The following is a 17399-nucleotide window of genomic DNA, read 5'->3' as shown; positions in this document are numbered from 1 at the left end:
CTGGTCAGAGTGGAGTACCCTGAGGATAACTGGTCTGATCTTTAAAGACAGATGTAAAGAAGGCATTTAGAACCTCTACCTTTTCTGTATCCTCAGTGGTTACATTCCCAGCCTCATCCAGTAAAGAGTGGAGAGTCTCCTTAGTCCACTTCTTACTGTTGATGTATTTGTAAAAGAGATTTGTGTTCCCTTTTACCCTAGCTGCCAGGTTGACTTCAAGCTGGGCTTTTACCTTTCTGATTTTCTCTCTACACATCTTAACAGCTTCTCTGTACTCTTTCTGAGCTGCCTGTCCCTTCTTCCATAGGCGGTAGATTCTCTTTTTCTCCTGGAGCTTCAAGATTAGCTCCCTATAATCCATGCCAGTCTTCTTCCTGCCGGCTCATTTTGAAGCTCAGGGGGACAGCCTGCTCCTGCACCTTTAAGATTTCCGTCTTGCATAGCGACCAGCTGTCTTAGACCCCTTTACTCTCTAAGACTGAACCCCAGGGTACTCCCCCTACTAGTCTTCTGGACCAAAGTCTGCCCTCTGGAAGTCCAAGGTAGCAGTTTTGCTGCTCCCCCTCCTGGCTCCCCCAACAATCGAGAACTCTACCATTTCATAATCACAAATGGTTTTGTCTTGTAGATCAGTAGTGGTGTGAAGGTCCTGTTTTGACAATTGAATTAGGTTGACTCAAATCTAAAAAGATTTGAAGCCCATAAAAACGAAAAGGGAAGAAAAGAAACAGTGTTTTCTAACTTCGAAGGTTTACTGAGGACTCTTCCTAGACTGCTTCTATACTTCCCTGTGGATCTCAACTAGAGCACCCAGAGTTGTTCAGCATGTCCATTTTATAAATTTAATGCCTGATTCTCACCTAATTTCTGTTGTAATTTGGAGGTTTGAATGAAGATAGATCCTGTTCTTGGAGAAGCCTAAAGAAAGTACACTCAGGTTATGCTTCTCCTATTCCAGGAACACACATTTCAGAGCAGTGGCTATAGTTGGTTTGGTTTACAATAGATTTGAATGGAATTGCATAACATGATTTGCATTCTAGCCCGATCTAAGCTGTAGGTCTTCATTAGCCTGCAGGAGACTGAGTGAACAGTTCTTGAATTGCAAGAGATTACCACAGAAAGATGGAAGCCATCTGAGAAAAGATGTCCTCTGGCCCTTCTTTCGGGAATGGGTCATTGGTTATGTTAGGGCAGCTCAGGAGCGCAATACCATACAGGGAACCAACAGCAGGGGACTTGTAGCATAGAGGTAAGGTATCTCAGGGGGTCGGAGAAACTGATTTTTACTCCCTAGGTTATGTTTTATATCTTAAATGAGATGTATTAAATATGCATATTTTTGAGTAATAGTCTTTAGATTTTCAATTTTTCTCGAACAATGCATTCCTTTGGCGTACTCCATTGTCAAGTGTTTTATGCAAAAATGTTCTTTGGAACTAACTATAATTTCAAAACGTTTCAATGTGTTTTAAATGTTCCATTATTATATGTCATGCTTATCAATATTTTGTTGCTTTTATAGATTACCTTTCTCAAGGGATAGATCTGTCTGGAATAGAAGTAATTGAAAATGACCTGCTTTTTATTGCAAGAGCTCGACTGGAGGTGGAAAATCAGGCTAAAAGGTTACTTGAGCAAGGTGTGGAGACTCAGGTAAAACACACGTTTTTTTTTAACTTCCTTTCAAAAGTGAAGTTTAAAGGGTGCTGTGAGACTGATTTCCTTTGTTTGGTCTTGCATTTTCTAATGGATGTTAAACTTAAAACCATCTTACTTGTAAGAGAAAGTCTTACGCACGTATCAGTATCCAGAGAAACTGACAAAACTGGCTGTGCAATATTTGCAAAAACAATAAGATCTAACTCTGAAAATTTGTGAGGAAGTATGTGCAGATAACATACTTTAATTCTAAACAGTGTGATAAAAAAACTGCTAATGAATAAAATTCTGCATTTAGTGCAGTATATGACATTGATAATATTGCCAAGCTTTACAGATAAATCTGGAAAATGTAGTTTCTTAAAACTAAGAAGATTTCTACATTTTAGCTATGCAGTTATGTAACAAAGCGATTTGACGGATTTCCAATTAATACTTTAAAAGGCATTTTAGACTTAGAGGTAGATACTAACTGCAGGGAATACGCATCATTACATTCTTCTATACTAAATGTAATTATCTACATTTTTAATAACCTATGTGTGTTATTTAACTTTTTGTACTATCATTTGTCGTGACCCTTTTGCCTTTTTTAATATTTGTATTCCTTTGGCTATTAAAAAAAACCAACATATTTTAATCTCCAGTATTCCAGTAAGGGGGAAAATCTAGCACAAGTTCCTACCCACTTTGCTTTTTAAATTAGGGAACAAAGTATATTAGAACAAGATATTTCTACACTGTTTGTTAGAAATGGTTAACCTTCTGGGGCAACATAGCATTTATTTGTAGTATTGGATGCTGACATGAGAGCAGAACATAAATGGAATGGAAATTCTCTTAATTAAATTGCTTTCGTTAGATAATTGAAGATTAAAATGATCAGTATGTATCAATTGTGTTAGACCTCTCATTGTAAGTAATTCTCTGCAGTAAGAAGGCACAGCTCTGGTAAATACCATTCACCATTTGCTGATAGCAAAATGATAGGGCAAATGAAAAACGTTCCATTTTTTGCTTAATTACTATGGAAATATTGAAATTCCTGGCTTCTTGAGCATGTTGCTGAACTATCATTGGTCTTGTTACAAGCTATGAAATATATGCTGTATTAAATGAAGACTGAATGATGATAGGGGCTGAGAAAAAGCAAGTAGACATCTGTTTTAAATGTAGCAAAAGTCTTCATCGGTGTCGACCCCTTCTAGTTTTTCATGTCAGATTTGACCTTCTCTGATAATTTTCTCTTTATATTAAGTACTAAAGCGAAACTGACAAAGAAACCCTGGGGAAATCAATCCCACTCTACTTGAAAAATTGACAGATTTATTAGGTGTTCCAGGCTGTATCCAGGTAATCAAGAGATTATTAAAGTATTTGCCTGTTGTGCTTTAGCCAGGGGCCTGTTTCTAGCAAGAAAGATTGTTTGGAAGATTGTTTAGAAGAACATTTTTAGTGTTTAGTCCTATCAGAAATGGGTATTCTTATTAAGTAATATTGGGATATGCTTCACAGATTTGCTGTTGAATACAATTTGCTGATTTAATGTTGGAATAATAGTGCGTTTTATAAAATATGCGTGCAGTCATTGCCCAAGAAATATAGAGTTTGAAATATGACCAGCAACTGCTGTCTTTAGTTATTAGTATTGTAGCTGCTTATTGACAACCTGATTTACATTTATACCTTCCAAGCCCTGAGATTTCCCATAAGAGGGCATAGAATCCTCATCTTTTCATGTGCGTTTTTATAGTACAGACTTTTTTAGATAGGCTGCCTTCTTGATAATTTCTACTGTGGTAGCCAGGTCTGTAACGCTGAGAATAATGCAGGTGAATTTTGTCCAGGTGTTTGTTCAGTTATTTGATATTTGGAATAGAAGTTTTTACTTTTTGATCTGTGTAAATAATACATGATATCAGTTGCCTGCGTAAGTGAGCTCTGTTGCTGTATTTCGTCGAGCACTTTTCAGTAGTGCCTTAAGAAGGAAGTCAGCTTTAGATCTCTGTTTTAGAATACTTCAGTGACCACCTGGAAGAACAGAAGGAAGTAAAAATGCATTAAAAACAAACAAACCAAACAAAACCCAAAGCTGTAAGTATCTCCTTTCAAATTTGATGAATGTCTTCTGTAGAATTCAGCTCTTGAGAACAGACCTAAAAGGAAGGAACTGTGTCTTTCAATCTCTTGATGTATTATTTGTTTAGATATGAGACTATTTTTGTTCTTTTTATTGTTATATTCAATGAAGTAGAACTTCCTTACAAGCTGTGCCCATATTTACCAAAATAACCGGCATGTGAAAGCAGATACTTACCTGAAAGTGGTACATTGTCTTTTTCTCAACATTATAATTCATGTTTTTATTGCAAGTTCATCACTGTGGCATTTGTATATTTCTCAGAAGAAAAGAAATCTTTCTTTCTCTTCTGTTCCATTGGAAGAGTGACGTTAGCAGTTGACTGCTTCAGAAGGGACACCCATCTGTGGGGTGTAGTCAACAAAGCAGAGGAACAAGATGCCATTCAGAGGGACCTAGACAGGCTTGAGCAGTGGGCTCAGATGAACCTCATGAGGTTCAGCAAATTCAAATGCAGGGTCTTCCATCTAGGTCATCATCTGAGGCATTCACTACCATTATAAGCTGGGGAATTAAAAGACAGAGTGCAGCCCTGCCAACAAAGACCTGGGGGTGCTGGTGGATGGCAGCTGGACATGAGCCATTGGTGTACCCTTGCAGCCCAGAAAGTCATCAACAATAGCATGGCAAGTAGGGTGAGGGAGGTGATCCTGTCCCTCTGCTCTTTGCTGGTGGTGCCTTAACTGGAATACTGTGTCCAGATGTGGAGTCCTCAGTACAGGAGAGGCTGTTGGAGCACATCCAGAGGAGGGCCACAAAAATGATCCGGCCTTTCAGTTTCTAAAGGGGAGCTACAGGAAGGAAGGGGACAGAATCTTTAGCAGGGTCTTTTGTGATAGAACAGGGGAAATGGCTTCAAGTTTAAAGAGGATAGATTTAGGTTAGATATAAGGAAAAGTTTTTTACAGTGAGGATGATGAGGCATTGGAACAGGTTGCCCAGAGCTGTGGTTGATGCCCCATCCCTGGAGACTTTCAAGGCCAAGCTGGACCTGGGCAACCTGACCTAGCTGTGGATGTCCTTGTTCATAGCAGGGGAGTTGGACTAGATGACCTTTAAAGGTCCCTTCCAACTCCAAAGATTTTTTTTTTTTTCTGTGATTCTTAGCGAAGGCTTCTATGTGTACTCACAGCAGTAACTTTAAAGCTGCCATCTGGGTATAAACTAGAAGAGTCGCTCAACATTTCTAGTCTTAACAGGTTTTCATAGAGCTGCCAACCATGCTTATCTTCCTAATCCTTTTAGAAACAGTAAGCCTTCTCTGCTCCTGTGGGCTAAAGTAAAACAAATAATGGTAAATCCATTCAAGTGGAGGTACCAATGGCTAAGGCTTTTTTTTTTTTTTTATTGCATTCTATGCTTTGTTACCCATTCCTGGTGTAAATAGTGCAGGTTAATGCTCTGTCATGACCAGCATCAAGAAAATTGATTCAAATTCTGTTCTTACTATTTAGCCCTGAATTTCTTCATAGGTTTCCTTCACACTGTAAGCAGGCTGATAGCAGATAGTGTAGAAATCAGGAGAGGCCACTTTAACAGAGATACAAACACAGCAGTATTATAGTCAGTCTCTTAGAACATAAAGCAGTGTTTCCCACCTAAAAACAAGGAAACAGGAAAAGGTACATAGCCATATTGCAACCACCTGAAGCATCCCCTGTGTTTCTTTGCCTTACAAGAGGAACTCTAGGCAAAATTATCTAAATTGTCCTTAGACACCACTTTTTTTAAACAAGTGTATTGTTTAAGGTACGTATGAATTATAATAAATTACTCAGAACAAGAGAAACCAGTCAATCCTGTATAGAACAGTTCTACTGGACGGTGTTGTGGCTGCTATACTTCAAAAGAAAACATACTCCACAGCTTACCTCATGCTTCAAACCCTTTCTGTTATATTATCACGCTTCATCTCATAGCCAGGGTTGCCCGCACTGAGTTCCATCAGGTAATTAAAGTGTTGGTAGCATTAAGGGCCAGGCCATGTGTACACAAGGAATACATATCCATCTCTGCCATCTTTAGTCCTATTAAGATGTAGAACAAGTTCTAAACTAGACTTCCTGCTTTAACCATAGTTATGGGGCATCTCTGAGTAAGAAAGGTAGATTTTTGCAGGTTTTGTACTAGTATGTGTGAAATGGGCTAGGAACCTGTGCTCTTGCTTTTGACCTTACTAATTTAGATTTTGTTTATTTGTTAGGATATCAAGGATGACAATTATGGTATCATGGTTGAATATGGAATAAAACATACTTAGGTCAAACAGGACATGATGTGGAGATGAGAGCAGAACTCAGAATTCCTTGATTATGCACCCTAAACACAGTTTAAGTTATGGAAAACTTCCTAATGTTTCTACCTAGCATAAATTTAGAGAGAGTTATATTCACTGATAATAATGTGTGCCTCCGGTGGCGCAGTGGTATAAGTTGCTGCTTGCAACACCAGAGGCCTGGAGTTCGAATCCCCCCTGTGGCATAAGTGGCAGAAATGCTGCTCTGCTACACAGAGGGCTCGAATCCCGGGAGTTGGACTCGATGATCTCTAAGGTCCCTTCCAACTCGCACGATACTGTGATACTGTGATACTGTGTGATAATAGTGAAAGTTTATGGTAACCTTATTGTGAAGTTTCTTGATCATATTAGAGAAAGCTAAAAATAAGTGTAAATGCAGTAGCTCTTTTTTGTTCAAATGAATGATGTAGTTTTTCTTTAATACATACTTTTTTTTTAAGAGCTCTCCTAATTTTAATCTCATAGAATAAAGTGGGAAGCAAGCAAACAAACAAACAAAAATAATCCTAAACTCTACTTCTGCAAGATATTAAAATGTTAGATTTGTGTAAACATGATGAATATGTAAGCAATACAATCTGAGCTTAAATGTCTAAATTACTTTCTATGTAATATAAAATTTTGTGAAACTGAGCATATTTGGGGGTGTTTTGAATTTATTGTCATCTCTTTTGCATTCTGTTCCATACTGAGTCTCTAAATTGAATTGGCTTTGGGACAACTACATCATTTTTTTTTTAACATTAAAAATTATTGATTAGATGTATATTTATAATTGTTCCTGTCTAATGCTATTTAGAGACTGAGAACAAGGGACTGAAGGATGAAGAATCTGCATAATTAACCAGTGTTCTGGAAGTTGCTCATCAAAAAGTTGCTCTATTTGTCTCTAATCAGGATCGTCTAAGCTAGGTGCTTATGTAGTACGTTTTGCAGTGGAACAGCAAGATCGGTGGTAGTTATCTGATCTCCTTCTCAGACCAGCATTTAATCTGACGTCAAGCATTTCTATTACTGTCCCTAAGGGATTGGTGGGAAAAGTATGCATATAGTTGGCCATTTTTCTGGAGGTGATCATCAAGAAATGGCACAATTTGTTTCATATCAGGGTTCTCTGAGATAAGTGATTATGTAGTACAACTTGCAATGTTACAGCAAGATTGGTGAAATTAATCTTAAATCTTTCATAGGTTGTCATTTAATATAATGTCAAGGATCTTAAGCAGTACCTAGTCTTTATTGCCCTGAGGCAGCATGTTCCAGGCATGCAGATGCACTTGGAGGTTCTCAAGATATTTACATATCAAGAATGGTTGTCATTGATTCAATTCAGTTTTTCACCTTTTTGTCAAAACCCACTAAAAATGATAATGTTCCATTCTTGAGTTATTTCTAATAATAATAATTTCTAATAACACAAAAGCCAAACACATGGCTTATATAGCAGTACTGCATGGGTAAGGGCATGTGAACTTGAATTTCTAATACTTATCTTGCATACATAAATAAGATTATGTGCTTTATTAAAGCATTCTCTTTCTTGGTTGTCTATGGTATAGACCTTGTACAGGTGTATAAATGTGCTAAGGCTGTCCAGTCTGTGGAACCGTGCTTGATTGTAGAACAAAGTAGAATGATGCTTAGTGTAACCCACAGTTGAGTAGCGGGCTTCTTAACTTTTGTCTGTAGTTAGTTTAGCCTAAGACGTATTTTACTGCTCACACTGAAGTACTGCACTACTTGAAAGAAAAGCTTGACTTCTGGATGTTTTTCCCTGCCCTTTGCTGCTTTTTCATGTCAGCTACCATATCTTGTCCTATTGAAAGAGAAAAAAAAAAAGATTATGCAAATAGAAATTGATTTCATTTTGCATTAAATTGTATAAATACAGGGTGATCATTGTAATAGTAAATGAAGTAGAAAAAATATGAGCAAGTAGCTCCTTCAGTTTGTTCATGACCATCTTTGTATCCATGTACTGCAGGCTGTCCTCAAAAAAAGTCTGGAAAATCTGGAGTTGAAATGCTTCCCAGAGTATACGTTTTCTTTAAGTCAAAGAGCAGTCAATGTTTCCTCTTGGTTTTGTTTCTTTGTTCTGACATTTGTTTCTACTTTGAAAGCTCAAAGTTGGGATTTAACCTTGTCACTGTCAAAAATTTAACGAGTAGGGTACACTTCAGGCAGTAGCTGTTATGTTTCCTTATTATCCTGTAATCTGGATTCCCTGGAGGACATCCTGATGAAAAAGCTGTCTCAGCCTAGTTTCCATAATAAAATGATTGACTATGATACGTTATAGAAATGGAAGGCATTTTTGATTCTTCATTTTGAAGTCAATTAGTTGAATCTAGAGTAAGAAGACTACGTATGTTATCTGTAAAAAGGAAAATTTGGGCCTATTTGCTACTTTTGGCATACAGTGAGGGTGGTAGCTATACTTAACTTTACGTCATCTAGTTTTGCTTAGTGGAGACCAAGGATGAGATTCAAAGCTTTTTTTTTTTTTTTTTTTTTTTTTTTTTTCTTTTTTTTCTTTTTTTTCTCATTAGCCACTCATTTTAGTTGTTGTTTGGAATTCTAACGCAGACACAGAAGACATTTCATCGTGTCATATTGGCTTTCATTGTCAGTAGTCGCAGTTATCCTTTCTGGCACTTCAATCTGTTTAATTAAAATCCTAAGAGCTTACACTGATTTTTGTTTTCTGTTTTGCGATAGTTGTGTGTGCATATAGAGCATTTTCATTTCACGTGTTTATGTATCTCTGCTTCATTCTAACCTTTAAGTTTCTTTGTCACAGAAATGTATTCATGTTGCATTATTCAATTTTATTTTTCATCTCCAGTATTATGGTTATGGTTTTCATGATCTCGTTAACTTGCTAAATCAAATTCCTTCATCTGGCCATCTGGAGCATGGCAGTGCTGAAGGAGTTTTCAATAAATCTAAATTATTTCTTCCTTATTCTGTTAAGATGTGATATAGCAACGTATGGCTCATCTAGCAACCGGGAAGTATATCTTCTAAGTGCATGTTAGTTCTATGCTACTTTGGGGATAAACTTCATGGGGATTAACCAAACCTTCGAAATTTTGGCTTTACTATTCTGGACTAAAAAGAGTTCATTTTATCTTAAAGTGTGATCTAATGGATCTGAAGTGTTAACCATGCTTCAGTAATTCCAAACCATCAAGCTAAACACTAAGTATGAATTTATGTTTCTGAACTATGGATTAAAATAAACCACAGATTTCTCTGCAACATAATCGGCTGATACTGATATAACCTAGAATATCCTTTCAGTTTCCATAGGAACAGATGATAGAATGTTTTGAATTTTGGAAAAGCTAAAATGAATGTCTGGCTTCAGTAGAGTTCACTTATATTTTGCGGCTTGCAGCCTCTCTGTGTGAGGGCTAAAAGTGCGCATAAAAACAAAAGGTGGAATATCCACATAACTCCAAATATATTTTTAGTAGTGGTAGCAGTAATAATAAAAAAATATTATAGGTGTTTCCGTGCATAATTCTTCAGGTGTTGTTTGCTATAGAGGTAGGAAACATATTTCCAAATCCATAGCAAAATAGAAACTACAGATTATTCCTGTTTGTTAATACCTCTTCAAATGTTTTACAGCAACAAAAAAGTGCCTGGTAGGTCATCTCTAATTCTCATCTCCAGTCATTGCTTCATCTACCTTTAACACTGTAGCCGTATGTGTTCTGGATGGAACAATCTGGGCAGTGCAAGAAAGAACTGATTAAATATCTGATGAAAAAAAAAACCACCCAAGTTTTCTTTTTTTTTGTAAGAGAGTAGTTTGAGATATTTACTGAGGACTAGAATTTAGGTTATGGCTTCAGCCAAACCTTCACACTTGATTAGACCAAGATTAAAGATTTTTATTTATTTTTTTTTCTTCCTCGAGACCATATTAAAGCAGAGAACTGAGAAAGTGAATGATCTTTTTTCCTACTAGGTCACAGCACCTTGTCGTATACATGTTTAAGACAAGTCTCTGTTCTTCCATACTGGCCACCTTCCTGTCAGACCTCTGTTGATTTTCAGACTGTGACCTGAGCTGAACCTGCCACCTGACTGCTCTGTGTTTTTATCTTAGATGGTTGATTATCCCAGAGTTCAAGCAAGCATGGCAGAACCAGAAGTTGCCTTCTCCTTGCTAGCATTGGAATTACTCTGTGTTGCACCCCACTACAGGGCGTATGGGTTTAGGTGGGTTGTCAGACAAATGTTTCTAGCTGGTCATCTGTTAGTGCCCTTAGCTCCTAGTTGTACCTCTGCTGAACATGTGTTGGATAGAATAGCTCTCATCAAACTGCAAAGCAAACGCTTTCAATAAGATGTTGTGAATAGCAAATGAAGCATGAAACAGTTTTCCCCTTTCCCCTTTTCCCTGGAGCAGTTAGTACATCACGGTGTAAGGAATCAGTAATTAGTTGATATGAGGCAAGGGGTAAAAAAAGCACTGCCTTTAAGCAAATATTGAAAATAGCAGAAAGGTGGACTGGAGTTTTCAGGAAAAACCTGCTTGGATAGAGACGTACATATTTAATACAACTTAAATAATTCATGTGATATGAATGTGATGCACACAGTAATGCAAATGTTTATGATGTTTTTGGCTGAAATTCTGATACCTAATTGCGAATTGTTGTTGCTTTTCTTTTTTTTTTTCCTAATCATAAAATTTCTTTGGAAGAGGCAGGATTCATGTTAAGTAGATAATAATAGTATTGCAAACATGTCTGCTATGGATAGTTAACTGAAAATAGTCCACATATGAGTTCTGTTTTTATCAAAAGCTTTTATTAACTGAAAACTGTGTCTGATATTCCAAACATTTTTGTGCCATGATCTCTTTTAATGCCTTTCCCTGAGAATCTGTCACTTTTTTAGCTGTCATTTTTTTCCTGTGCTGTGTTTCTTTTGGCAAGGTACTCCTTTGTGTTTGCTAGTCTGAAAAAATATATATTCAGATAGCTGCAATGAATGGTATAAAATTAACATTTATGCTGTTAAAAAATAAATAAATAAAAGAGCAAGACATGGTTTTGCTTTTGGGGTTTGATAAATGTTCGTAAGTTTGTGGTATATTTTTTAAACAGATGAAGCTTAATTTCTATCTTATGTTTCCACACTACACTTAAATCCCAAGGCAGATCCAGCATTCCTGCTTGGTAAACATGCTGGAACCGCAGCACTGGAATTTCTGAAGTGCTCCTGCTGGAGATCCAAGTGTGTGGGTCTTTGCAGGTCCACCTGGTTCATTTTTGGATGTACGGTTTTGCCCCCTATGTGGCCTGCTTTCCAGAAGGGAAGGCTTTATAGCTCAACAAGGAGTGAGGAATTCTTTGGTGAACGCTGTTGGGAGCACAAGTCTAACTGGGAAGTAGAGGAGCATATGCTATGGAAGCCCCCATTTTAAGAAGTATTGTTACAGCATTACAGAGATAAAAGGGTTGCAAAGATGGCCATGATAATATTTGCTTTATGTAGCAAAAATTGGTTCATGCCAAAGCTTATTCTTTGCAGTCTGGTTGCCAAACTGTGCCAAAGCACACACCCCTGCTGCTGCCTCTATTAGTCTCAGGGAATGTGAGCTTGGGAGTATTTGCCTACGCTGCAAGCAAGGTGGGCAGCATGTTGGTATTTTTGTTCCATCTTCCTGATTGTAAAGCATTCATATAACAAAGGTTATTAGATGCTGGTGCATCTTCCCTCCCCAGAGCTCAGAGGGTGCATATTTACATGTAACTCTCTTTCTGCAAGAGGGAGGAAAAAGGAGAATGAACTGCACAGGGTCTTTCCCCCTCTCTCCTCAAGCACTGTATGTGAGCAAAGCTAAAATGTATATTCATTTGGGGAGGAATGTGTGCTGGAGTAGGAGTTAACCAGCGAGGAAGATGGGAGGGTGCCATATGTTCTCCTGCACTGCAGGTTTTACTGTTCCCCTGAGATTGTTGTTATGAAGTCTTTCTGATGTCTTGTCCTCCCCAAAATTCAGATATCTTCCAATATGTGATCAGTATTGTTAAAAAAAAAAAAAAAGAAAAAAAAGAAAAAAGAGTTATTATTTCTGCTATTCTTGCTTTTATTGCCATGTATGCCCAAACTTATTTGAGGAAATCCTAAGCAACCTTGTTCTTTATTCATGTTAGGTGAAGGATTTTCCTGAAATCAGATCTAGCTCAGGATTTATTTATTATAGCTTCTTTTGTTACTGCGTAGATAAAGTTATATTCCTGAAGCACTGATGAAAGCCAATAGAAAATCATGGTATGAACTTACTGTCGCTCAGTTGCTTTTTGCTGCACATTTTTTTTTCTGCCTAAGGAGAAGTTAATGCATGAGGCTTTTTTCATTCTGTTCTCCGTTCTACGTGATTCTTGTTTTATCTCCTTTTAAAATTTTAACTAGGAATTTGCTTTACAAAATGCTGCACAAGTGAATACAAGCAATCCTTGCATAACAGAAGGCATTTTCTGCTTGTGTGGTGTTACTGACCATTCTCCTATGTATTTGGAAAAGTCACTCCCTTTAATTTATCCAGGCATCAACACTGGCACCACACCTTTGAATAAACTAAATCTGTCTCATAACCAGGGATATTTTTCTTCTGAATGCCAAAAGGCACCATTCCTGGCGGCCCTCTGACAGTTTCTTCTGTACAGGGCTGTGGGAAAGCATCAACATATCAAGTTTATGTTATTTCAGTGCTTCATCAATTCTTATGTAACTTAAAGCAATAATAAAATTAATAAATTTGTAGATTTTTATGTTGATCTAAGAAACTTCCTGCTCTTGCAATCTGACCTGTGAGTGCTAGACTCAGACTTTCATTCCTTAGAATCTGAACTGTAAGGCACGAAACAGAATGAATATTTTAAGCTGCAAATTACATTTTAAAGCAAAGGTTTGATAACTGGTTGACTCCTCAAGATTGAGCAGTCTAGATTTCGAAAAATTTAGTGCAAGAAACCACATCGTAACCATGTAAATAAAGTAGCCTTTGGACTAAGGTGGTTGATGCAGGAAATCTACAGCGAATGTAAAGTGTATCACGGAAATAAAGCTCAAGCGTATGAATATCTGAAAATTGTTTTCTTGTGCCTATTATTTGAAAATGCAAACTTGCTTATAATCAATTCTGTACATAATTGGGAATGACTTTTCAGTTTAAAAATTCCATGATTTAAAAGAATATCTTTGGGATTTCTTTGTCAGAGAAGAAAATCTTTAGTATAGATTTTACTTCTGATTGTAGATCTTTTCTTCTAACTCTAAAACAAATGATAAGAACTTTAAAAAAGAGTTATATTATTAACTTTAACTAAAAAACAGTTCTTAGAGTAGTTCTTTATTCTACAGCTGAAGTCTTTTCCCTACCCTCAAATTACCTCATATATAATGCATTGGTAGTCGCATGTGGAACAGGGAGCGTAATCCTGCATCTTGACATATTACTGTGCCTGGATATAATTACTCTTGCACACTAAACTTCTTTAAAGACTATTTCTATGATATCTATATAAAATTTTTATGAACAAGCAATTAATTCCCCTTCTCTTTTCCTTTGGAAATTATACTAGTAAATACTCTATGCCCCAGGTAGAAGTACTAAATGTTCTAAAACACTGTGATGTTTTCCTGTATAATAGTATTACGTGTTTCGATTTCTACAAGGTGTGTTAGCGTCTTTGTTTTCCATAACTCATTGTGGCCTTATTTATATTTCATGTTAGTTAAGTTCACCATTTATGCATCATTCAACAAGGGAGGATACAAAGGGGATGGCAGCTGAATTTTAATAATGAATGAGGAAGCCAGTTGTAATTGCAGTAGTTTTCCTAATACCACTTTAGTTAAGACTCATTGACAATAATTCAGTTTTTTGTATATCTGTGGAAGTGTTTTACCTTGGCACTGACAATTCAGAGTAGGGATGGCAAAGCTCATTTCTGTTTCAGTGTAGAGTTCAGGATCTCCCATTTCCATTCTTCTTCCATCTTGTAGGCCTCTGTTTTTTTTTTTTCCTTTACCAACTTGCAACTAGAACTACTACTGGCAAGCACTACATTAGTGTTTTGTATACAAGACAGACTTTATAAAAAATATGTACGCCCATACCAGAGAGATCTCATGTTGACGTGAATGGAATTCTTTCCACATCCCTTATTATGACATTTCAGTTTAAACAGATCATAATGCCTGTGCTTTTTGAATTCTAGGCCTGTTTAGTTTGAGAAGTTGTGTATCATCGTGGCTTACTGTCATATGCACACTTTAATAATCTCCTGCTGTTTTTAGGTCCCTAAGTGAGAAACAAACAAACAAACAAACATGCTTCTTTAATTAAAAACAATAATGCAATACCTATCACTAGTCTTTGTAATTATAACCCAGTTCTTTATGTCCATCTTACGACAGTTCAATCTGTAACATGTTTTCTTGGCTTGCTTATGAGAAAGGCACATAAAATAATGTCAGCCACGCTCCCAATCAAAATGTATTATCCATCTCTCATTCAAAGTTACATTACTCTGTCACAGAAACAGATTGATTTGGTTTGGCATGATTTGGTTCTGACAAAGCCATCTCAGCTATTATTTAGCACCATATTAACATTTCCTTGTGCATATCAAAAGGTAATTTAGCTGTGCAGTCAAATGTAAATAAGTAATTACTTTGTGGCAATCAGACTATATAATATTTCGGTGCTCTTTGGTGGTTTAGTTTTTAGGGACAGAAATGTAATGTATGAGATGGTAATTTCAGAATACTGATAGTGCTAATGACTTGGATTATGAGAACTTTACACTCCTTAATGTCTTGTTTGGATTTCAACTCAAGTTTCTGGAAATGTGCTCAAGTATATCGGCTATTAAGGTACTTTCTGGATGTAATTAGTGAAGCGTAGTTTAATTAATAAACTTGCAATGACTATACATAAATTGTGTTCTTAAAGTACTGCAGCTCGGGTAATGAAAGTGTTTACAACCTATATCATTCATGGAGAACAATAGTAGAATACTCCTAATTATATTTTGCAATGAATCAGTGAGCTATCTTCTCTTTCTTCAGCCCCCGCTGCTGACAGTTATTTTAAGAACAGAATTAATACTTCTGTATTTACAACTTCTCTATATCAGATGGATTAAAGAAAGTAAATATTAGACAATGCTAAAGTTGAAATAGACTTTCCAAGGTGGGTTACACATCAGCTACAAATATATAGCAGAATTCTTCTATAATAAAGCACTTATAAATAACCTGGGCTGTTTGCTAAGTAGTAAGCATATTATTCCACTCATTCTTGCCTTTCACTTTTGTATGTGATATACCCACTTAAGGTGAGGACAGACATATTTGTGGGCTACTGTAGTTTGTTCTCTGATAATCGAATTAGGTTCTAAAATGGAACTATCTACCCTGAAATGAAATAAATAAATAAATAAACAAATCACACATTTGGAGTTTTAAGACCGTTTCTGACCAACCATTACATTGGAAGGATATGAATTCTGAAAGAACATCACATTAACTCACAGGATACAGCCATAATTTTTTTATAAAGTGATATAAGCCCTGTCACCCTTATTGTCACCCTTACTGTCACCCTTATTGTCACCCTTGTTGTCACCCTTACTACTCGATTCTTGTTTGTTTGTTGTTTTTTTATTTTGTCTTTTTTTCTAGAAAGATTTTCTAATGAACATTTTTGTTGATTATGGTCAACATTTTTTGTATAAAAATGTTTTTTGTATAAAAATGATTTTTGTTTGCAGTCAAGTTCAAAGAAGGTAGATTCAGACTCGAATGGGGTAGGTGTAATGAAAAAATCTTTTACAGAGAGAGTGGCAAGGGACTGGCACAGATTACCTAGAACTGTGGTTGATGCCCCAACCCTGGAGACTTTCAGGGTGAGGCTGGATGAGGCTCTGGGCAACCTGATGTGACTGTGCATGTTCCTCCTGTTCAATGCAGGGGTGTTGGACTGGTTGACCTTCAGAGGTCCCTTCCAACTCTAAGGATTCTGTGATTCTATAAGAAAGAGGGGACGGCAACTAGTAGTGTTTTCCAGCTGCTCTGACTTTCCTTTCCAGAGGAGTTTCAGTCTTTAACTTTAAAATCTTTGCATCTGAGTATGCAGTTTCTTGAGCTAAAGTTAGCAAAATTTATCACCACTTATAGCTATGACTCTGCTGAACTATTTTAGAAAGCTGGTTTCCTGCTAATTGTAACTTTGATTGGATTTTTAGAGTGTGTATGTATCCCTACCAAAGTTATACATATTACAGGGACAACTGTGATAGAAATAGTGGAGATTAAAGATGTTAAGAGTTATTATTTAAAGAAATGATAAGCAGTAAGACATTCCTTATCATAAGCACAGAGCTAACAAAAAAATCCAAGTATCGCTGGTCTCCGAGAATCAAGGGAACAATCAAATACATCAAAGATGTTGCTGAGAAGATGCTTTCGTTTCATGTCATCTTTTTGACTCACTGCTTTAGATGTTGACTAAAATGCATCTGCTTTTCCAAAGAAGCGATGTAGAAGATATTCACATAATTATGTAAATTGAGAATATGGCCATATTCCACACTAAACATAACTGTACTGATCACAGTCTCAATAATAGGATTCTGAAAGATTTCAGAAAAATGAACACAAGAAACTGCAGGAGTATAAAAAAAGCGTCAGTTGAACTAGTAAAGTATGTGTAATTATCTAAAACAATTACTGTTAACCAGAAGAGAGAAAGTTGAATCCATTAGACTTTTCAGCTTTTATGAAACTGTCCAACATTTATATGTCTTTAATCTGCCTCACTATTTCTAGTAATCTTGTTTTATTCTACTTTGATAGACTGCACTATATGTGGTGGGGTGTATTCATCTGTAAGGTTTGCCAGAATGCCTTTAGATGTCTGGATTGATCAAACTCTTTGCAACAGTAGCATGAAGTCCTTTGAACTGACACTTTAGGAAAGGAAAAGAATTTGAAGACAATCATTTCCTTCAGATAAAATGCTGATTTTAATTTTTAAATTTGTTTTTTCATATTCCGTTAACACCATGAATGGACATGAAGAGTTTGAAATGGAATCTTTGCTAATTCTTTCATTAAAAAGACTACTAAAAAATCAGAGACAATATAATCCCCCCCCAAAATCATCTTTTCTTGAATGTATTTTTGGTAAAAAAGAGTCCAGATAGAAAAATTCTGACTAAATATGGTTCTTTAATTATTTATGGATCTATTAGAGGAGACAAA

The 17399-nt window shown here is 36.4% G+C and overlaps 1 protein-coding gene across 1 annotated transcript in view; it reads left to right on the top strand.

Annotated features, from left to right (window-relative positions):
- COG5 (component of oligomeric golgi complex 5) overlaps positions 1 to 17399 on the top strand; it is a 178631-nt gene that overhangs the window by 75289 nt on the left and 85943 nt on the right. Inside the window, exon 7 of the mRNA XM_072350510.1 lies at positions 1526 to 1656. Within this exon, the coding sequence (XP_072206611.1) occupies positions 1526 to 1656 (131 nt within the window). The remainder of the gene's footprint in view (positions 1 to 1525; positions 1657 to 17399) is intronic.

Source organism: Excalfactoria chinensis, chromosome 1 (genome assembly GCF_039878825.1).
Source record: "Excalfactoria chinensis isolate bCotChi1 chromosome 1, bCotChi1.hap2, whole genome shotgun sequence".
In the NCBI taxonomy this organism is placed as follows: domain Eukaryota; kingdom Metazoa; phylum Chordata; class Aves; order Galliformes; family Phasianidae; genus Excalfactoria; species Excalfactoria chinensis.
This window is presented reverse-complemented; position numbering and strand designations above follow the sequence as displayed.